Source organism: Hypanus sabinus, unplaced genomic scaffold (genome assembly GCF_030144855.1).
Source record: "Hypanus sabinus isolate sHypSab1 unplaced genomic scaffold, sHypSab1.hap1 scaffold_979, whole genome shotgun sequence".
In the NCBI taxonomy this organism is placed as follows: domain Eukaryota; kingdom Metazoa; phylum Chordata; class Chondrichthyes; order Myliobatiformes; family Dasyatidae; genus Hypanus; species Hypanus sabinus.
In genome coordinates, this window is record NW_026781835.1 from 147,825 (window position 1) to 171,143 (window position 23,319).

A 23,319-nucleotide genomic window follows, 5' to 3' on the forward strand; every position below is an offset into this window, starting at 1 on the left:
ACTCCCTCATCACCGGTCCTCCCTCCTCACCACCCCTCCCTCGCACTCCCTCATCACCGGTCCTCCCTCCTCACCACCCCTCCCACAGCGCTCCCTCCTCACCACCCCTCCCTCGCACTCCCTCCTCACCACCCCTCCCACAGCGCTCCCTCCTCACCACCCCTCCCTCGCACTCCCTCCTCACCACCCCTCCCTCCTCACCACCCCTCCCACAGCGCTCACTTTGAACCGCTCACTCCCATGGTGCTCACCGCTCACCGCCCCACCCAAGGCACTTCCTTATCACCGGCCCTCCCATGGGCCCTCATTGCCTTTCCCACAGTGCTCCCTTCTTAACGTCCCACCCACAGTGCTTATCCCTGAATGTCCTTCCTTCCTCCTCCCTACCTGTGGCCAATCAAGAAGAGCGGCTGTCATCTGACCGGTCTGGTTACAATCATCATCGATTGCCTGTTGGGGCAGGCAGAGGGAATGGTAAGTGATGGGGGGGCAGCCTCCCTCTGCAAACACAAGGAACTCTTCTATACCCATACCCTTAAATTGGACTCCCTAGTTCCATATCTCCCTCCCAGAGATCCCCCTTTCATGAGCCCCCCTGTCAAGCTTCCCCCCGAAAATGCATTGGCCTCCTCTACTGACAGGCAGGAGAAGCAACCGCTCATATCGCACTTGGGTAGCCTCCAGCCTGAAAGTACTGATTTCTGTCCCCCTCCCTCTTCTCTCTTTTTCTATCCCCCATTCCGGTTACCCTCTCATCCTTTCTTCTCACCTGTCCATCATCTTCATCTGGTTCCTCTCCATTTCTCCCATGTTCAATTGTCCTTCACCTATCACCTCCCAGCCTCTCACATCGATTCCACCCCCACCTGGTCTCACCATCTCCTGCCAGTTTGTACCCCTCCCCATCCATCTTATGCTGGCTTCTGCCCCCTCCCTTTCCAGTCCTGCTTGTTCATTTCTTTAGATGCCTGCTGGCCTGCTGAGTTTTGTGTGTTTTGCTCTGGATTTCCAGCACCTGCAGAATCTCCAGGGTTTATGGCCTTTAGGGAAGCATTTGTTCTTGTATCACGGATCAGGAGTTGGAAATGGAGAAAAGTTCCTGACACTCACTGGCGATCATGCAGAATGGCTGCATCTCCAGATTTCACCTCCCCACATCTGGCTACATCAACCATCAATCTTCTTCAGCTCATTTCTCTTACAGCCCAGCCTCGGACAGCTGGTTCAGCCCTCGGAGACAGTAAGGCACAAGCCTCATCAAGCCTGCTCCACTATTCCATCATGGCTGATTTATTATCCTTTTCAACCACTTTTCTGTCTTCTATCTCTAACCTTTGAAACCCTGACTAGTCGATAACCTATCAACCTCTGCTTTAAATATCTCCAATGACTTGGCCTCCATAGCCGTCTGTGGCAATAAATTCCACAGATTCACCACCCTCTGTCTAAGAAAGAAATTCCTCCTCTTATGTGCTTGTATTCTCAGTTTGTGCCACCTGGTCAAGACTCACCCACCATAGGAAACATTCTCCCTATCTAGTCCTTTAAATCCCTCCTCGTTCTTTTAAACTCCTCCGAATCATTCTCCGAACCCCCTCTGAATCCTCTCAAAGCCAGCACATCCCTTTTTTGGATAAGGGATCCAAAACAGCTCAAAATACTCCAAGTGAGGTCTCGCCAGTGCTTCATAAAGCCTCAGCGTCACATCCTCGCTTTAATATTCTAGTCCTCTAGGAATGAATACTAACATTGTACTTGCCTTCTTCACCACCAACTCAACCTGCAAGACCAGAGAAGGGTGACCTCCCGAGCCCTGCATTACACCTGGGGTGGCCTGCCGGTTGGGGCACCTTAACGGGAAATCGATTCGGGACATTGGGGGATGTTGGGGATGGATTTTAGAAGCAGAATCAGGTTCATTATCACTAATTTAGATGTCACAAAATTTGCAATTCTGCACAGCAAAGACATAGAATTACTGGGAGTTCCGGGGACGGTGGTGGGGAACCCATGGGGTCACAGGGAGAACATGCAGACAGCACTGGAAGCCAGGGTCAAACTGGGCTTCAGGGGGTGCACCGATGGGTTAATCCTTAAGGATTAGAGGTCGCTGTTTAAACATGAGATGAGATCAGAAATCAGCGGCATACTGTTTGCCTTGCAGCGGCACATTGCTGTATATAAAATCACTAAGTTACAATCAACCACAAATCAATCCAAAGGTAGGGAGTGTAAGACAGTAGAACAAGGAATAGTGAGGCAGCGTTCATGGACCATTTGATGGCAGAGTGAAAGAAGATTGATTGATTTATCAAGACACATGGGGGAATGGGGGCTGTTGCACCAAGCAACCCCTAATTTAACCCCAGAGTCAGTATGGGACAATTTACGGTGACCAATTAACCTTCAAACCATGAGTATGTTTTGGAATCCAGCACACCCGAAGAAAAACCGTAAGTTCCACGGAGAGGCCATACAGATGACGTAGCAAATGAATTCCAAAGTCTGGCTCGAGAATGGCTCCGGGGGCTGCGTTTTGTTCTGTGTGTGAGATGTGGGAATTCAGGGAGACAGACCTCCAGCCTCACAGCCCACCACATTTGCACCAGGTGCACTGGGCTGCAGCTCCTCAGAGAAGGTATTAAGGAACTGCAACTGCAGCTCCATGACCTTCAGCTCATATGGGAGAACGAAGAAGTGACTGACAGTCACCTCGAGCCTGCGGGAGGCAGGTAACTGGGTGACTGTGAGGAGAAGGAAGCAAAATGGACAACCAGTGCAGAGTACCCTCATGGCCGTTCACCGCAAAAATACCGATACCAATTTGTTTATTGTTGAGGGAGAAAACCTATCGGGGGCGGGGGTGGGGGGAGCCACAGCAACTGGGTCTTTGACTCTGAGTCTGGGGCTGTGGCCCAGTCTTAGTACATACTGCATGAACAATGCAGGCAGGAAGGAAGAGGTCCTGAAGAGAGATTTTAGGGAACCAGATAGAAAGCTAAAAAACAGGACCTCTAGGGTAGTAATCTCCAGATTACTGCCTGTGCCATGCACCAGTGAGGGTAAAAATAGGATGATTTGGCAGATGAATGTGTGGCTGAGGATATGCTGCAGTGGGCAGGTTTACAAGCAGATGATGGGTGTAACGTGAATGTAAGGAAGGACAAGCCAATGATTGGGTACAAATGCAGACCGAGCAAAGAGTCAAATTGTACCACAGAGGCAAAATTCAAAAAGGCAAAGAATGCAGTACTCAAGGTGCTGTATTTAAATGCATGTAGTATTCAGAATAAGGGGGACGAACTCGCGGCACAATGAGAGATTGGTCGGTGTGACAATATAGACATCATAGTTGGGGGCTTATGATCGAAGGATATGCTTTGTATTGAAAGGACAGGCAGGAAGGTGTAGGTGGTGCTGTGACTCTGTTAGTAAGAGATGGAATTACATCTCCAGAAAGAGGTGACATAGGGTCAGAGAATATTGTGTCTTTGTGGGGGGAGTTAAGAAACTGCAAGCGTGAAAGAAACATTATGGGAATCATATACAGGCTTCCAAATAGTAGCCAAGATTGCAAAGGGAGCTGGAAAAGTGGATAATGTCACAACTGCAGTGGGGAACCATAAGGCAGAGGAGCAGAATTAGGCCATTTGGCCCATCGAGTCTGTTCTGCCATTCAATCATGGTTGATCGTACTTTCTCCTGCTCAGTCACACACCCACCCTTCTCCCTGTAACCTTCGCCGTCACGTCCAATCAAGGGTCTATCAAGCTCTGTCTCAAATACACCCGATGACCTGGCCTCCTGTCATAAATTCCACAAGTTCACCACCCTCCGGCTAAAGAAATTCCTCCGCATCTCTGTTCGAAATGGATACCTCTCTACCCTGAGGCTGTGTCCTCTTGTCCAAGACTGCCCCGAAATGTCAGGGGATTGGGAAAATCAGTTTGGTGCTGAACCACAAGAGAGGGAATTTGTTCAATGAGAACGAGATGGTTTTTGAGATGGCTTCAGCCTACCTGGGGAAAGGCAATCTTAGATTGGGTGTTGCTTAATAACCCAGATCTTATCAGGGTGCTTAATGTGAAGGAACCCTGAGGAAGGGATCACAATATGATTGAATTCATACTGCGTTGCGAAGGAGAAGCGTAAGTCGTATGTATCAGTCTCACAATGGAATGAACGGAATTACAGAGGCATGAGAGGAGCTTGCCCAGGTAGATTGGAGGGGGATACTGGCACAGCAGAGATGGCTGAAGTTTCTGCAAACAGTTCACAAGGCACTGCATAGATATGTCCCACAGAAAAAGTAGTTCTCAAATGGCAACTGTGGCTGACAAAGAAAGTTAAGGACTGCATAAAAGACAAGGAAAGGGCATATAAGGTAGCAAAAGTGAATGGGAAGTTGAATGATTAGGAAGCTGTTAAAACCCAACAAAAGGCATCTAGAAAGCTAGAGGGAGAGAAAATATGAAATAATATAAATAATATAAGCAGGATACTAGAAGTTTTTTTTCAGTTATATAGAGAGAAAAAGGGAGGTGAGAGTCGATATTAGACCACTGGAAAGTGATGCTGGTGAGGTAGTAATGGGGGACAAAGAAATGGCAGAGAACTAAATGAGTATTTTGCATCAGTCTTCACCGTGGAAGACACGAGCAGTGTGCCAGAGGTCCATGAGTGAGTGCTATTGCTGCTACAAAGGAAAAAATGCTAGGCACACTCAAAAAGGTCTTAAAGTAGATAAGGCACCTGGACCAGATGGACGACATCCCAGAGCCCTGAGAGAGCTTGCTGAAGAGATAACAGATGCATTGGTCATGATCTTTCAAGAATCACTTGACTCTGCTATGGTCCCAGAGGAATGGAAGACTGTAAATGTCACTCCACTCTTTAAGAAGGGAAGAAGGCAAAAGAGAGGAAATTATAGGCCAGTTAGCCTAGCTTCAGTGGTTGGGAATGTGTTGGTGTCTATTATTAAGGATGAGTTTTGAAGTACTTGGAGACTAATGATAATAAGTCAAAGTCAGCATGGTTTCTGAAACGGAAAACCTTCCCTGACAAATCTGTTAGAGTTCTTCAAGGAAGTAACCAGCGAAGGAGAGACAGTGGATGCCATTTCAGAAGGCGTTTGATAAGGTGGCTCACATGAGGTTATTTAACAAGATAAAATCCTATGGCATTACAGGAAATATACTGGCATGAATAGAATGGCTGACAGGCAGGAGGCAGCAAGTGGGAATAAGAGGGGGGTGTTTCTAGTCGGCTGCTCGTGAGTAGTGGTGTTTCTCGGGGTCAGTATTGGACTGCTACACAATGTCAGTGAATTGAGGGCTTTGAGGCACAGTTTGCAGATGATAAGAAGATAGTTGGAGGAGTTAGTAGTGCTGAGGAAGCAATGCATTTACAGCAGGACAGACAAAATGGAAGAATGGCCAAAAAAGTGGCAGATGGAATACAGTGCTGGAAAATGTATGAAAATGCATTTTGGTAAAAGGAACAACAGTGTAGACGATTATCCAAATGGGGAGAAGATCAAACATTAGAGGTGCAGAGGGACTTAGGCAAGAAGGTTAATTTACAGATTGAATCTGTGGTAAAGGCGGCAAATGCAATGTTGATACTTATTTCAAGAGGAATAAAATATAAAAACAAGGACATAATGCTGAGCCTTTATAAGACACTAGTCAGGCCACACGGAGTATTATCAACAGTTTTGGGCCTCAGTTTTGATATCTCAGAAAGGATGTGTTGTTATTGGAGAGAGTCCAGAGGAAGTTCACGAGGATGATGCCGGGAATGAAGGGGTTAACATATGAAGAGCATTTGGCAGCTTTGGGCCTGTACTCACTGGAATTTAGAAGAATATGGGGAGAACTCATTGAAACCTACTGAATGTTGAAAGGACTGGATAGGGTGGATGTGGGGAGGATGATTCCTGTGGTGAAAGGACTGGATAGGGTGGATGTGGAGAGGATGTTTCCTGTGGTGAAAGGACTGGATAGGGTGGATGTGGAGAGGATGTTTCCTATGGTGAAAGGACTGGATAGGGTGGATGTGGAGAGGATGTTTCCTGTGGTGAAAGGACTGGATAGGGTGGATGTGGAGAGGATGTTTCCTATGGTGAAAGGACTGGATAGGGTGGATGTGGAGAGGATGTTTCCTATGGTGAAAGGACTGGATAGGGTGGATGTGGAGAGGATGTTTCCTATGGTGAAAGGACTGGATAGGGTGGATGTGGAGAGGATGTTTCCTGTGGTGAAAGGACTGGATAGGGTGGATGTGGAGAGGATGTTTCCTATGGTGAAAGGACTGGATAGGGTGGATGTGGAGAGGATGTTTCCTATGGTGAAAGGACTGGATAGGGTGGATGTGGAGAGGATGTTTCCTGTGGTGAAAGGACTGGATAGGGTGGATGTGGAGAGGATGTTTCCTGTGGTGAAAGGACTGGATAGGGTGGATGTGGAGAGGATGTTTCCTGTGGTGAAAGGACTGGATAGGGTGGTTGTGGAGAGGATGTTTCCTGTGGTGAAAGGACTGGATAGGGTGGATGTGGAGAGGATGTTTCCTGTGGTGAAAGGACTGGATAGGGTGGATGTGGAGAGGATGATTCCTGTGGTGAAAGGACTGGATAGGGTGGATGTGGAGAGGATGTTTCCTATGGTGAAAGGACTGGATAGGGTGGATGCGGAGAGGATGTTTCCTGTGGTGAAAGGACTGGATAGGGTGGATGCGGAGAGGATGTTTCCTGTGGTGAAAGGACTGGATAGGGTGGATGTGGAGAGGATGTTTCCTGTGGTGAAAGGACTGGATAGGGTGGATGTGGAGAGGATGTTTCCTGTGGTGAAAGGACTGGATAGGGTGGTTGTGGAAAGGATGTTTCCTGTGGTGAAAGGACTGGATAGGGTGGATGTGGAGAGGATGATTCCTGTGGTGAAAGGACTGGATAGGGTGGATGTGGAGAGGATGTTTCCTATGGTGAAAGGACTGGATAGGGTGGATGTGGAGAGGATGTTTCCTATGGTGAAAGGACTGGATAGGGTGGATGTGGAGAGGATGTTTCCTGTGGTGAAAGTACTGGATAGGGTGGATGTGGAGAGGATGTTTCCTGTGGTGAAAGGACTGGATAGGGTGGATGTGGAGAGGAAGTTTCCTGTGGTGAAAGGACTGGATAGGGTGGATGTGGAGAGGAAGTTTCCTGTGGTGAAAGGACTGGATAGGGTGGATGTGGAGAGGAAGTTTCCTATGGTGAAAGGACTGGATAGGGTGGATGTGGAGAGGATGTTTCCTGTGGTGAAAGGACTGGATAGGGTGGATGTGGAGAGGAAGTTTCCTGTGGTGAAAGGACTGGATAGGGTGGATGTGGAGAGGAAGTTTCCTGTGGTGAAAGGACTGGATAGGGTGGATGTGGAGAGGATGTTTCCTGTGGTGAAAGGACTGATAGGGTGGATGTGGAGAGGAAGTTTCCTATGGTGAAAGGACTGGATAGGGTGGATGTGGAGAGGATGTTTCCTATGCGAAAGGACTGGATAGGGTGGATGTGGAGAGGATGTTTCCTGTGGTGAAAGGACTGGATAGGGTGGATGTGGAGAGGATGTTTCCTATGGTGAAAGGACTGGATAGGGTGGATGTGCAGAGGATGTTTCCTGTGGTGAAAGGACTGGATAGGGTGGATGTGGAGAGGATGTTTCCTGTGGTGAAAGGACTGGATAGGGTGGATGTGGAGAGGATGTTTCCTGTGGTGAAAGGACTGGATAGGGTGGATGTGGAGAGGATGTTTCCTATGGGAAAGGACTGGATAGGGTGGATGTGGAGAGGATGTTTCCTATGGTGAAAGGACTGGATAGTTTGGATGTGGAGAGGATGTTTCCTATGTGAAAGGACTGGATAGGGTGGATGTGGAGAGGATGTTTCCTGTGGTGAAAGGACTGGATAGGGTGGATGTGGAGAGGATGTTTCCTGTGGTGAAAGGACTGGATAGGGTGGATGTGGAGAGGATGTTTCCTGTGGTGAAAGGACTGGATAGGGTGGATGTGGAGAGGATGTTTCCTGTGGTGAAAGGACTGGATAGGGTGGATGTGGAGAGGATGTTTCCTGTGGTGAAAGGACTGGATAGGGTGGACGTGGAGAGGATGTTTCCTATGGTGAAAGGACTGGATAAGGTGGATGTGGAGAGGATGTTTCCTATGGTGAAAGGACTGGATAGTTTGGATGTGGAGAGGATGTTTCCTATGTGAAAGGACTGGATAAGGTGGATGTGGAGAGGATGTTTCCTGTGGTGAAAGGACTGGATAGGGTGGATGTGGAGAGGATGTTTCCTGTGGTGAAAGGACTGGATAGGGTGGATGTGGAGGGGATGTTTCCTATGGTGAAAGGACTGGATAGGGTGGATGTGGAGAGGATGTTTCCTGTGGTGAAAGGACTGGATAGGGTGGATGTGGAGAGGATGTTTCCTGTGGTGAAAGGACTGGATAGGGTGGATGTGGAGGGGATGTTTCCTGTGGTGAAAGGACTGGATAGGGTGGATCTGGAGAGGATGTTTCCTGTGGTGAAAGTACTGGATAGGGTGGATGTGGAGAGGATGTTTCCTGTGGTGAAAGGACTGGATAGGGTGGATGTGGAGAGGATGTTTCCTGTGGTGAAAGGACTGGATAGGGTGGATGTGGAGAGGATGTTTCCTATGGTGAAAGGACTGGATAGGGTGGATGTGGAGAGGATGTTTCCTGTGGTGAAAGGACTGGATAGTTTGGATGTGGAGAGGATGTTTCCTATGGTGAAAGGACTGGATAGGGTGGACGTGGAGAGGATGTTTCCTGTGGTGAAAGGACTGGATAGGGTGGATGTGGAGAGGATGTTTCCTATGGTGAAAGGACTGGATAGTTTGGATGTGGAGAGGATGTTTCCTATGGTGAAAGGACTGGATAGGGTGGATGTGGAGAGGATGTTTCCTATGGTGAAAGGACTGGATAGGGTGGATGTGGAGAGGATGTTTCCTATGGTGAAAGGACTGGGTTTCAAATTCAAATTTGAAAGGTGACTTTTCAGAACAGAGGTAAGGAGGAACTTTTTTCAGCCAGAGAGTGTTGAATCTGTGGAATGCTCTGCCACACACTGTGGTGGAGGGGAATCCATAAGTATATTTCTTGATGGGTCATGGCATCAAAGGATATGGCGAGAAGGCTGGAGTATGGGGTACAGTGATCGGAGCGGACTCGACAGGCTAAATGGACCAATGTCTTCGGGATTGTTGGGATCTCTTCTGTGGAAGGTATGGGTTACAACTGAACCCGAGGGGGACCTCAATCGTTGTGGGCAGCTTTGCTGGAGCTGTTCATGAGGGTTTAAACTAATTTGACAGCAGGATGGGAACTGGAGTGCTTACAAGCAGAGAGGGAATGTGTAGTGAGACTGCAAGGAAGGATGATAGGGCAAAATTGCAGCCAACTGGATGAGTTGCAATGTAAAACATGGACAAGATTGAAAAGGGTGAATACAGGACTGAAGGTTTTATATTTGAATGTGCGCAGCATACGGAATAAGGTAGGTGAACTTGTATCACAGTTACAGATTAGTATGTATGACGTGGGCATCACTGAATCATGGCTGGAAGAAGATTATAGCTGAGAGATTACGTCCAGGGATACACATCGTATCGAAAAGACATGCAGGAAGGCAGAGGGGGTGAAAACTGAAATCAAATCATTCTAAAGAGGTGATATAGGATCGGGAGGTGTTGAATCACTGTGCGTAGAGCTGAGGAACTGCAAGTGAAAATACCCTGATGGGAGTTATATACAGACCCCCAAACAGCAGTAAGGATTTAGTCTGCAAGTTACAACAGGAGATAGAAAATGTAAGCCAATATTACAATGGTCATTGAGGATTTCAATGGAGATTGGGGAAAGTCAGAATGGTTCTGGATCCCAAGAGGGGGATTTTCCAGAATGCTTCCGACATGGCTTTATAGAGCCGTTCGTGGTTGAGTCCACTCAGGGATCAGCTGTTGGGGATTGGCTGTTGTGCAATGTACTGGAACTGATTAGAAAGCTTAAGTTAAAATAAGCCTTAGGAGCCAGTAATCATAACATGATCAAATTCACCACGCGATTTGAGAAGGAGAAGCTAAAGTCAAATGTATCAGAGTGGAGTAAAGGGAAGTACAGAGGCATGAGAGAGGAGCTGGCCAAAATTGACTGGAAGGGATCACTGGCAGGGATGACGGCAGAGCAGCTATGGCTGGGGTTTCTGGGAGCAATTCGGAAGGCACAGGATAGATACATCCCAAAGAGGAATAAGTATTCTAAAGGCAGGATGACACAACTGTGGCTGCCAAGAGAAGTCAAAACCAACATAAAAACCAAAGAGAGGGACTACAGTCGAGCAAACATTGGTGGGAAGTTCTTAAAGCCAACAGAAGGCAGAAATAAAGTCATAAAGATGGAACACCAGAGAAAGCTAGCCAATAATATTAGCGTAAAGAGGATACCAAAAGTTTCTTTGGATATATAAAATGTAAAAGAGAGGAGAGGATAGATATTGTACTGCTGGAAAATGACACTAGAGAAGTAGTAATAGGGGACAAGGAAATGGTGAACAAACTGAGTAAGTATTTTTCACCAATTTTCACCGTGGAAGACACTAGCAGTATGCCAGAAGTTCAACACTGTCAGCAGGCAGAAGTGAGTGAAGTTGCCATTATTAGGGAGACAGTTCTTAGGAAGCTGAAAGGTTTTAAGGCAGATAAGTCACTTGGACCAGATGAAGAGATTGTGGAGGCATTAGCAATGATCCATCAAGAATCAATAGATTCTGGCATTGATCCAGAGGACTGGAAAATTGCAAATGTCAAGATTTGAAGGAAGGAAATTATAGGCCAGTTAGTCTGACCTCAGTCATTAGGAACTTGATAGTAAAGAATGTGGCTTATGGGTACTTGGAGAAGCACAATAAAATAGGCTATAATCAGCATAATTTCCTTAAGGGAGAATCTTGCCTGACAAATCTGTCAGAATTCTTAGAAAAAATAAGCAGGATAGACAAGGGAGAATGGGTGGGTGTTGTGAACTTCGATTCTCAGAAAGCTTTTGACTAGTTGTCACACGACGCTGCTTAACAAGAGCCACGGTATTACAGGAAAGATACTAGCAGTGGCTGATTGGCAGCAGGCAAAGAGTGGGAATTAAGGGAGCCTTTTCTGTTTGGCTGCTGGTGACTAGTTGCGTTCCTGAGGGATCAGTGTTGGGACCCCTTCTCTTTATGTTATATGTCAATGATTTGAATGACAGAATTGATAGCTCTGTGCCCAGGTTGTAGATAATACGAAGATGAGTGGAGGGGCAGGTAGTTTTGAGGAAGTAGTTACAGAAGGACTTTGATTTGGAATACAGTGTAGAGAAGTGTATGGTCATTGCACTTTGGTAGAAGAAATAAAAGCATAGACTCTTTTCTAAATTGAGAAAATTTCAAAAATCTGAGGTGCAAAGAGACTTGGGAGTCCCTGTGCAGGATTCCCTGAATATTAATCTGCAGGTTGAGTCAGTGGTGAGGAAGGCAAATGCAATGTTAGCACTCATTTTGGGAGGACAAGAACTTAAATACCAAGGGTGTAACGTTCAGGCTTTATAAAGCACTGGTGGGGCGTCACTTGTGAGCAACTTTGGGCCCTTTTACTAACAACGGATGTGCTGATGGGGAGGGTTCAAAGGAGGTTCACGAAAATGATTCTGGAATTGAAAGACTTGTCATAGAAGGAGCATTTGATAGCTCTGGGCATCTGCTCATTGGAATTTAGAAGAATGAGAGGTGGTGCCATTGAATTTTGAAGAGCCTTGATAGAGTGGATGTTTCACATAGTGGGGGAGTCTGAAGCCAGAGGACACAGCCTCAGAGGGATTGTCCTTTTAAAACAGAGATGAGGAGAAGCTTCTTCAGCCAGAGGGTGGTGAAATCTGTGGAATTCATTGCCACAGGCAGCCATGGAGACCAAGTCATTGGGTATATTTCAGGCAGAAGTTGAAAGATTCTTCATTAGTTTGGCATGAAGGGATACCAGGAGAAGGCAGGAGATTGGGGCTAAGAGGGAAAGTGGATCAGCCAGGATTGAATGGAGGAGCAGATTCGATGGGCCAAATGGCCTAATTCAGCTCCTATGCCCTACGAACTTACGGAATTTTCTCCTGGGATGTGGAACACGCTTTCTGAAAGGGTGGAAGAGCCAGAGACCCTCACCACACTAACGAAATACCCATGTGGTCATCGGAAAGGCTGAGGAAGAGAAGGGGTGACCAGGTCCTGAGGAAAGGTGTTGGTGGGTCACCAGGGAAATGACAGACCAAAGGGATGGAGAACCAGGGTTCAGACCTGGCAAGCAGCGGGGAGGGTGAGCCTGAGGGTGTTGGTGTCCCACTGCCACACTACAACACACATCCTTCTGGATGGAGAGCAGTGGGTGAGCGGGAGGGGCTGTTGGAATAGTGCACACTGCAGCCACTATGTGCCAGTGATGGCAGGAGGGGTGGGTTAGATTCAACTGAGAGGGCTGCTTTCTCCCAGATGGTGTCAAGTTTCCCGAGGAATGTTGGTGCCACACTCACCAAGGGGAAAGGGAGAGTCCCAACAGTCCCTACCGACCTGTAGCTGGGGGCGGGGGGCAGGTAATGTGGCTTGTATGGACTAATCTCACCCAGGATCAATGTTCCCTCCAAGGTGTTTGCCACGCACACATCTTTTGGTTTGAGTGCACAAAGAATTTGCATCATGAGGACGGACTTTAGGACCTGGGGGAGCCAGGGAGCTCAGGAGCCGCCACTGAACCCGCAGTACTTCTACTCTGTTGGTGGATCCTGTTAACAAATCAAAATTACTGGATCGATAACTTTTGAAGCATATTTATTTCACTCTTCACAAATTTATAGTTACACTGACCCACTCCTGGCTCAGGACTAAGAAATGGAGGCATTAGGGGGAGAGGGAGCGTGTGGTATGTCGAATCCCGGGTGAACGGGTAGTCTCTGGGGTACCGCAAGTCTGTCGCTTTGCTGCACGCTTGAGTGCTCGGTGGGGGCGTCGATGCTTTTTTTGCTGGTGGGGGCAGGGGATTGTGCTTTGCTGTTGCTTACGTGTGGGAGGGGGGAGCTGGGGGGGGGCTTTGAGGTTCTAACATTTAACTGTCGTTCATTCTTTAGGGCACTCCTCTGTTTGCATGGATGGTTGCAAAGACAAAGCATTTCAGAATGGATGCTGTTTACGTTTCTCTGACATTAAATGTACCTTGGAAGCAGCAGTCATGGGCGGCGGTCCCTGAACTCCCCAGCTTCCCCAGGTCCTCAAGTCCATCACAACACAGATTCTTTGTGAAATTCCTTTGTGTAATTGTAGATGTGCACGGCTTAGGGTGAAAACACTTACCTGCTTGCCCATCAGAATGAGGTCCACATTCTCCTTCTTCGCCAGAGCTGCCACAACTTTGGAGACCTGGAGGGGCCCCAGGCGCTCGTAATCCGGACCCGTCACCTCCACATGGATCCCCCGGTCTGCTCCCATTGCCAGGGCTGTCCGCAGCGTTTCCTGGGTTTTGGGTGCGGGAAGAGACAGGGAGTCAAACTGGGATGGCAGAGACCTTGTCTGTCTCTGTCTGTGACCCCTACATCCCTCCCTGACTCTTTAATTCCTACATCACTTCCTCAGTGAGTTCGACACCCCTCACCGCCTACGTGACACCCCTCCCCATCTCCATGACACCATACAGCCCTCCCAGTCTCCGTGACATCCTACACCCCTCCCCGTCTCCGAGACACCCTACACCCCTCCCCGTCTCCCAGACACCCTACACCCCTCACCGTCTCCGTGACACCCTACACCCCTCACCGTCTCCGTGACACCCAACACCCCTCACCGTCTCCGAGTCACCCTACACCCCTCACCGTCTCCGTGACACCCTACAGCCCTCCCCGTCTCCGAGACACCCTACACCATTCACCGTCTCCGTGACACCCTACGCCCCTCACCGTCTCCGAGACACCCTACACCCCTCACGGTCTCCGAGACACCCTACACCCCTCACCGTCTCCGAGACACCCTACACCCCTCACCGTCTCCGTGACACCCTACACCCCTCACCGTCTCCGAGTCACACTACACCCCTCACCGTCTCCGTGACACCCTACACCCCTCACCGTCTCTGTGACACCCTATACCCATCCCCGTCTCCGAGACACCCTACACCCCTCCCCGTCTCTGTGACACCCTTCACCACTCCCCATCTCTGTGACACCCTACAACCCTCCCCATCTCCATGACCCCTACACCCCTCCCCGTCTCTGAGACACCCCACACCCCTCCCCGTCTCCGTGACACCCTACACCCCTCCCCGTCTCCGTGACACCCTACACCCCTCCCCATCTCCATGACACCCTACACCCTTCCCCGTCTCCCGGACTCCCTGCACCCCTCACCGTCTCCGAGTCACCCTACACCCCTCACCGTCTCCGTGACACCCTACACCCCTCCCCGTCTCCGAGACACCCTACACCATTCACCGTCTCCGTGACACCCTACGCCCCTCACCGTCTCCGAGACACCCTACACCCCTCACGGTCTCCGAGACACCCTACACCCCTCACCGTCTCCGAGACACCCTACACCCCTCACCGTCTCCGAGTCACCCTACACCCCTCACCGTCTCCGTGACACCCTACACCCCTCACCGTCTCTGTGACATCCTATACCCCTCCCCGTCTCCGAGACACCCTACACCCCTCCCCGTCTCTGTGACACCCTTCACCACTCCCCATCTCTGTGACACCCTACAACCCTCCCCATCTCCATGACCCCTACACCCCTCCCCGTCTCTGAGACACCCCACACCCCTCCCCGTCTCCGTGACACCCTACACCCCTCCCCATCTCCATGACACCCTACACCCTTCCCCGTCTCCCGGACTCCCTGCACCCCTCACCGTCTCCGAGTCACCCTACACCCCTCCCCGTCTCCGTGACACCCTACACCCCTCCCCGTCTCCGAGACACCCTACACCCCTCCCCGTCTCCGAGACACCCTACACCCCTCACCGTCTCCGTGACACCCTACACCTCTCCCCGTCTCCGAAACACCCTACACCCCTCCCCGTCTCCGAGACACCCTACACCCCTCCCCGTCTCCGAGACACCCTACACCCCTCCCCGTCTCCGTGACACCCTACACCCCTCCCTGTCACCCTGACACCCTACACCCCTCACCGTCTCCGAGTCACCCTACACCCCTCCCCGTCTCCGAGTCACCATACACCACTCACCGTCTCCGATTCACCCTACACCCCTCCCCGTCTCCGTGACACCCTACACCCCTCCCTGTCTCCCTGACACCCTAAACCCCTCCCCGTCTCCGAGACACCCTACACCCCTCACCGTCTCCGTGACACACTACACCACCCCGTCTCCGTGACACCCTACACACCTCCCCGTCTCAGAGACACCCTACACCCCTCCCCGTCTCCATGACACCCTACACCCCACCCTGTCTCCCTGACACCCTACACCCCTCACCGTCTCCGAGTCACCCTACACCCCTCCCCGTCTCCGAGTCACCCTACACCACTCACCGTCTCCGAGACACCCTACACCCCTCCCCGTCTCCGAGACACCCTACACCCCTCACCGTCTCCGTGACACACTACACCACCCCGTCTCCGTGACACCCTACACACCTCCCCGTCTCCGAGACACCCTACACCCCTCCCCGTCTCCATGACACCCTACACCCCTCCCTGTCTCCCTGACACCCTACACCGCTCACCGTCTCCGAGTCACCCAACACCCCTCCCCGCCTCCGAGTCACCCTACACCACTCACCGTCTCCGAGACACCCTACACCCCTCCCCGTCTCCGAGACACCCTACACCCCTCACCGTCTCCGTGACACACTACACCACCCCGTCTCCGTGACACCCTACACACCTCCCCGTCTCCGAGACACCCTACACCCCTCCCCGTCTCCATGACACCCTACACCCCTCCCTGTCTCCCTGACACCCTACACCCCTCACCGTCTCCGAGTCACTCTACACCCCTCCCCGTCTCCGAGACACCCAACACCCCTCCCCGTCTCCGAGTCACCCTACACCACTCACCGTCTCCGAGTCACCCTACACCCCTCACCGTCTCCGTGACACCCTACACCCCTCACCGTCTCCGTGACACCCTACACCCCTCCGTCTCCGAGACATCCTACACCCCTCCCCGTCTCCATGACACCCTACACCCCTCCCTGTCTCCCTGACACCCTACACCCCTCACCGTCTCCGAGTCACCCTACACCCCTCCCCGTCTCCGAGTCACCCTACACCCCTCACCGTCTCCGTGACACCCTACACCCCTCACCGTCTCCGTGACACCCTACACACCTCCCCGTCTCCGAAACACCCTACACCCCTCCCCGTCTCCATGACACCCTACACCCCTCCCTGTCTCCCTGACACCCTACACCCCTCACCGTCTCCGAGTCACCCTACACCCCTCCCCGTCTCCGAGTCACCCTACACCACTCACCGTCTCCGAGACACCCTACACCCCTCACCGTCTCCGTGACACACTACACCACCCCGTCTCCGTGACACCCTACACACCTCCCCGTCTCCGAGACACCCTACACACCTCCCCGTCTCCATGACACCCTACACCCCTCCCTGTCTCCCTGACACCCTACACCCCTCACCGTCTCCGAGTCACCCAACACCCCTCCCCGCCTCCGAGTCACCCTACACCACTCACCGTCTCCGAGACACCCTACACCCCTCCCCGTCTCCGAGACACCCTACACCCCTCACCGTCTCCGTGACACACTACACCACCCCGTCTCCGTGACACCCTACACACCTCCCCGTCTCCGAGACACCCTACACCCCTCCCCGTCTCCATGACACCCTACACCCCTCCCTGTCTCCCTGACACCCTACACCCCTCACCGTCTCCGAGTCACTCTACACCCCTCCCCGTCTCCGAGACACCCAACACCCCTCCCCGTCTCCGAGTCACCCTACACCACTCACCGTCTCCGAGTCACCCTACACCCCTCACCGTCTCCGAGACACCCTACACCCATCCCCGTCTCCCAGACACCCTGCACCCTACAACCCTCACCGTCTCCATGACACCCTACACCCCTCAACGTCTCCGTGACACCCAACACCCCTCACTGTCTCCGAGTCACCCTACACCCCTCACCGTCTCCGTGACACCCTAGACCCCTCCCCGTCTCCAGGACACCCTACACACCTCCCCATCTCCGTGACACCCTGCACCCCTCCCCATCTCCGAGTCACCCTACACCCCTCCCCATCTCCATGACACCCTTCACCCCTCCTCATCTCCCGGACTCCCTGCACCCTTCACCACTCCACATCTCCATGACACCCTACACCCCTCCCCGTCTCCATGACACCCTTCACCCCTCCTCATCTCCCGAACTCCCTGCACCCTTCACCACTCCACATCTCCATGACACCCTACACCCCTCCCCGTCTCTGTGACACCCTTCAGCACTCCCCGTCTCCGAGACACCCTACACCCCTCACCGTCTCCGAGACACCCTACACCCCTCACCGTCTCCGTGACACCCTACACCCCTCACCGTCTCCGTGACACCCTACACCCCTCACCGTCTCCGTGACACCCTACACCCCTCACCGCCTCCGAGACACCCTACACCCCTCACCGTCTCCGTAACACCCTACACCCCTCCAAGCCTCCCGGACTCCCTACACCCCTCCCCTTCTCCGTGACACCCTACACCCCTCCCCGTCTCCGAGACACCCTACACCACTCCCCGTCTCCGAGACACCCTACACCCCTCACCGTCTCCGTGACACTCTACACCCCTCACCGTCTCCGTGACACCCTACACCCCTCACCGTCTCCGTGACACCCTACACCACCCCGTCTCCGTGACACCCTACACCCCTCCCCGTCTCCGTGACACCCTACACCCCTCCCCGTCTCCCTGACACCCTACACCCCTCACCGTCTCCGTGACACTCTACACCACTCCCCGTCTCCGTGACACCCTACACCCCTCACCGTCTCAGTGACACCCTACACCACCCCGTCTCCGTGACACCCTACACCCCTCCCCGTCTCCGAGACACCCTACACCCCTCCCCGTCTCCGTGACACCCTACAACCCTCCCCGTCTCCCTGACACCCTACACCCCTCCCCGTCTCCCTGACACCCTACACCCCTCCCCGTCTCCCTGACAACCTACACACCTCCCCGTCTCCAAGACACCCTACACCCCTCACCGTCTCCGAGTCACCCTACACCCCTCCCCGTCTCCGAGACACCCTACACCCCTCCCCGTCACCGAGACACCCTACACCCCTCCACGTCTCCGTGACACCCTACACCCCTCCCCGTCTCCCTGACACCCTACACCCCTCCCCGTCTCCCTGACACCCTACACCCCTCACCGTCTCCGTGACACCCTAGACCCCTCCCCGTCTCCAGGACACCCTACACACCTCCCCATCTCCGTGACACCCTGCACCCCTCCCCATCTCCGAGTCACCCTACACCCCTCCCCATCTCCATGACACCCTTCACCCCTCCTCATCTCCCGGACTCCCTGCACCCTTCACCACTCCACATCTCCATGACACCCTACACCCCTCCCCGTCTCCATGACACCCTTCACCCCTCCTCATCTCCCGAACTCCCTGCACCCTTCACCACTCCACATCTCCATGACACCCTACACCCCTCCCCGTCTCTGTGACACCCTTCAGCACTCCCCGTCTCCGAGACACCCTACACCCCTCACCGTCTCCGAGACACCCTACACCCCTCACCGTCTCCGTGACACCCTACACCCCTCACCGTCTCCGTGACACCCTACACCCCTCACCGTCTCCGTGACACCCTACACCCCTCACCGCCTCCGAGACACCCTACACCCCTCACCGTCTCCGTAACACCCTACACCCCTCCAAGCCTCCCGGACTCCCTACACCCCTCCCCTTCTCCGTGACACCCTACACCCCTCCCCGTCTCCGAGACACCCTACACCACTCCCCGTCTCCGAGACACCCTACACCCCTCACCGTCTCCGTGACACTCTACACCCCTCACCGTCTCCGTGACACCCTACACCCCTCACCGTCTCCGTGACACCCTACACCACCCCGTCTCCGTGACACCCTACACCCCTCCCCGTCTCCGTGACACCCTACACCCCTCCCCGTCTCCCTGACACCCTACACCCCTCACCGTCTCCGTGACACTCTACACCCCTCCCCGTCTCCGTGACACCCTACACCCCTCACCGTCTCCGTGACACCCTACACCACCCCGTCTCCGTGACACCCTACACCCCTCCCCGTCTCCGAGACACCCTACACCCCTCCCCGTCTCCGTGACACCCTACACCCCTCCCCGTCTCCCTGACACCCTACACCCCTCCCCGTCTCCCTGACACCCTACACCCCTCCCCGTCTCCCTGACAACCTACACACCTCCCCGTCTCCAAGACACCCTACACCCCTCACCGTCTCCGAGTCACCCTACACCCCTCCCCGTCTCCGAGACACCCTACACCCCTCCCCGTCACCGAGACACCCTACACCCCTCCACGTCTCCGTGACACCCTACACCCCTCCCCGTCTCCCTGACACCCTACACCCCTCCCCGTCTCCCTGACACCCTACACCCCTCCCCGTCTCCGAGTCACCCTACACCACTCACACTCTCCGAGACACCCTACAGCGCTCACCGTCTCCGAGACACCCTACACCCCTCCCCGTCTCCGAGACACCCTACACCCCTCCCCGTCTCCGTGACACCCTACACCCCTCCCCGTCTCCCTGACACCCTACACCCCTCCCCGTCCCCGAGACACCCTACACCCCTCCCCATCTCCGAGACACCCTACACCCCTCCACGTCTCCTAGACACCCTACACCCCTCACGGTCTCCGAGACACCCTACACCCCTCACCGTCTCCGAGACACCCTACACCCCTCACCGTCTCCGTGACACCCTACACCCCTCACCGTCTCCGAGACACCCTACACCCCTCACCATCTCCGAGTCACCCTACACCCCTCACCGTCTCCGTGACACCCTACACCCCTCACCGTCTCCGAGTCACCCTACAACCCTCCCCGTCTCCGAGTCACCCTACACCCCTCCCCGTCTCCGAGACACCCTACACCCCTCCCCGTCTCCCTGACACCCTACACCCCTCCCCGTCCCCGAGACACCCTACACCCCTCCCCATCTCCGAGACACCCAACACCCCTCCACGTCTCCGAGACACCCTACACCCCTCACGGTCTCCGAGACACCCTACACCCCTCACCGTCTCCGAGACACCCTACACCCCTCACCGTCTCCGTGACACCCTACACCCCTCACCGTCTCCGAGTCACCCTACACCCCTCACCGTCTCCGTGACACCCTACACCCCTCACCATCTCCGTGACACCCTACACCCCTCACCGTCTCCGAGACACCCTACACCCCTCCCCGTCTCTGTGACACCCTTCACCACTCCCCATGACACCCTACACCACTCCCCATCTCCGTGACACCCTACACACCTCCCCATCTCCATGACACCCTTCACCCCTCCTCATCTCCCGGACTCCCTGCACCCTTCACCACTCCACATCTCCATGACACCCCACACCTCTCCCCGTCTCTGTGACACCCTTCACCACTCCCCGTCTCCGAGACACCCTACACCCCTCACCGTCTCCGAGACACCCTACACCCCTCACCGTCTCCGTGACACCCTACACCCCTCACCGTCTCCGTGACACCCTACACCCCTCACCGACTCCGTGACACCCTACACCCCTCACCGTCTCCGAGACACCCTACACCCCTCACCGTCTCCGTGACACCCTACACCCCTCCAAGCCTCCCGGACACCCTACACCCCTCCCCTTCTCCGTGACACCCTACACCCCTCCCCGTCTCCGAGACACCCTACACCCTTCCCCGTCTCCGAGACACCCTACACCCCTCACCGTCCCCGTGACACCCTACACCCCTCACCGTCTCCCGGACACCCTGCACCCTTCACCACTCCCGGTCTCCGTGACACCCTACACCCCTCACCGTCTCCGAGTCACCCTACACCCCTCACCATCTCCGAGTCACCCTAAACCCCTCACCGTCTCCGTGACACCCTACACCCCTCACCGTCTCCGTGACACCCTACACCCCTCACCGTCTCCGAGTCACCCTACAACCCTCCCCGTCTCCGAGTCACCCTACACCCCTCCCCGTCTCCGAGACACCCTACACTCCTCCCCGTCTCCGAGTCACCCTACACCCCTCACCGTCTCCGTGACACACTACACGCCTCACCATCTCCGTGACACCCTACACCCCTCACCATCTCCGTGACACCCTACACCCCTCACCGTCTCCGAGTCACCCTACACCCCTCACCATCTCCGAGACACCCTACACCCCTCACCGTCTCCGAGTCACCCTACACCCCTCCCCGTCTCCGTGACACCCTACACCCCTCCCCGTCTCCCTGACACCCTACACCCCTCACCGTCTCCGTGACACTCTACACCACTCCCAGTCTCCGTGACACCCTACACCCCTCACCATCTCCGAGACACCCTACACCCCTCACCGACTCCGAGTCACCCTACACCCCTCCCCGTCTCCCTGACACCCTACACCCCTCACCGTCTCCGTGACACCCTACACCACCCCGTCTCCGTGACACCCTACACCCCTCCCCGTCTCCGAGACTCCCTACACCCCTCCCCGTCTCCGTGACACCCTACACCCCTCCCCGTCTCCCTGACACCCTACACCCCTCCCCGTCTCCCTGACACCCTACACCCCTCCCCGTCTCCCTGACAACCTACACACCTCCCCGTCTCCAAGACACCCTACACCCCTCACCGTCTCCGAGACACCCTACACCCCTCCCCGTCTCCGAGACACCCTACACCCCTCCACGTCTCCGAGACACCCTACACCCCTCACGGTCTCCGAGACACCCCACACCCCTCACCGTCTCTGAGACACCCTACACCCCTCACCGTCTCCGTGACACACTACACCCCTCACCGTCTCCGAGTCACCCTACACCCCTCACCGTCTCCGAGTCACCCTACACCCCTCACCGTCTCCGAATCACCCTACACCCCTCACCATCTCTGTGACACCCTACACCCCTCACCGTCTCTGTGACACCCTACTCCCCTCACCGTCTCCAAGTCACCCTACAACCCTCCCCGTCTCCGAGTCACCCTACACCCCTCCCCGTCTCCGAGACACCCTACACCCCTCCCCGTCTCCGAGTCACCCTACACCCCTCACCGTCTCCGTGACACCCTACACCCCTCACCGTCTCCGTGACACCCTACACCCCTCACCGTCTCGGTGACACCCTACACCCCTCACCGTCTCCGAGTCACCCTACACCCCTCCCCTTCTCCGAGACACCCTACACCCCTCACCGTCTCCGAGACACCCAACACCCCTCCCCGTCTCCGAGTCACCCTACACCCCTCACCGTCTCCGTGACACCCTACACCCCTCACCGTCTCCGTGACACCCTACACCCCTCACCGTCTCCGAGACACCCTACACCCCTCCCCGTCTCTGTGACACCCTTCACCACTCCCCATGACACCCTTCACCACTCCCCATCTCCGTGACACCCTACACACCTCCCCATCTCCATGACACCCTTCACCCCTCCTCATCTCCCGGACTCCCTGCACCCTTCACCACTCCACATCTCCATGACACCCTACACCCCTCCCCGTCTCTGTGACACCCTTCACCACTCCCCGTCTCCGAGACACCCTACACCCCTCACCGTCTCCGAGACACCCTACACCCCTCACCGTCTCCGTGACACCCTACACCCCTCACCGTCTCCGTGACACCCTACACCCCTCACCGCCTCCGAGACACCCTACACCCCTCACCGTCTCCGTGACACCCTACACCCCTCCAAGCCTCCCGGACACCATACACCCCTCCCCTTCTCCGTGACACCCTACACCCCTCCCCGTCTCCGAGACACCCTACACCCCTCACCGTCCCCGTAACACCCTACACCCCTCCCCGTCCCCGAGACACCCTACACCCCTCCCCGTCTCCGAGACACCCTACACCCCTCCACGTCTCCGAGACACCCTACACCCCTCACGGTCTCCGAGACACCCTACACCCCCTCACCGTCTCTGAGACACCCTACACCCCTCACCGTCTCCGTGACACACTACACCCCTCACCGTCTCCGAGTCACCCTACACCCCTCACCGACTCCGTGACACCCTACACCCC

General features: G+C 54.5%; 1 protein-coding gene across 1 annotated transcript in view; it reads right to left on the bottom strand.

The window, feature by feature from the left end:
- Positions 1-13,660, bottom strand: part of etfb (electron transfer flavoprotein subunit beta) — a gene marked incomplete at its 5' end in the record, with an annotated part of 150,965 nt that extends 137,305 nt beyond the window's left edge. The window contains 2 exons of the mRNA XM_059963198.1: positions 388-450; positions 13,408-13,660. Of these exons, the coding sequence (XP_059819181.1) occupies positions 388-450; positions 13,408-13,660 (316 nt within the window). The remainder of the gene's footprint in view (positions 1-387; positions 451-13,407) is intronic.
- Positions 13,661-23,319: the final 9,659 nt, after the last annotated feature.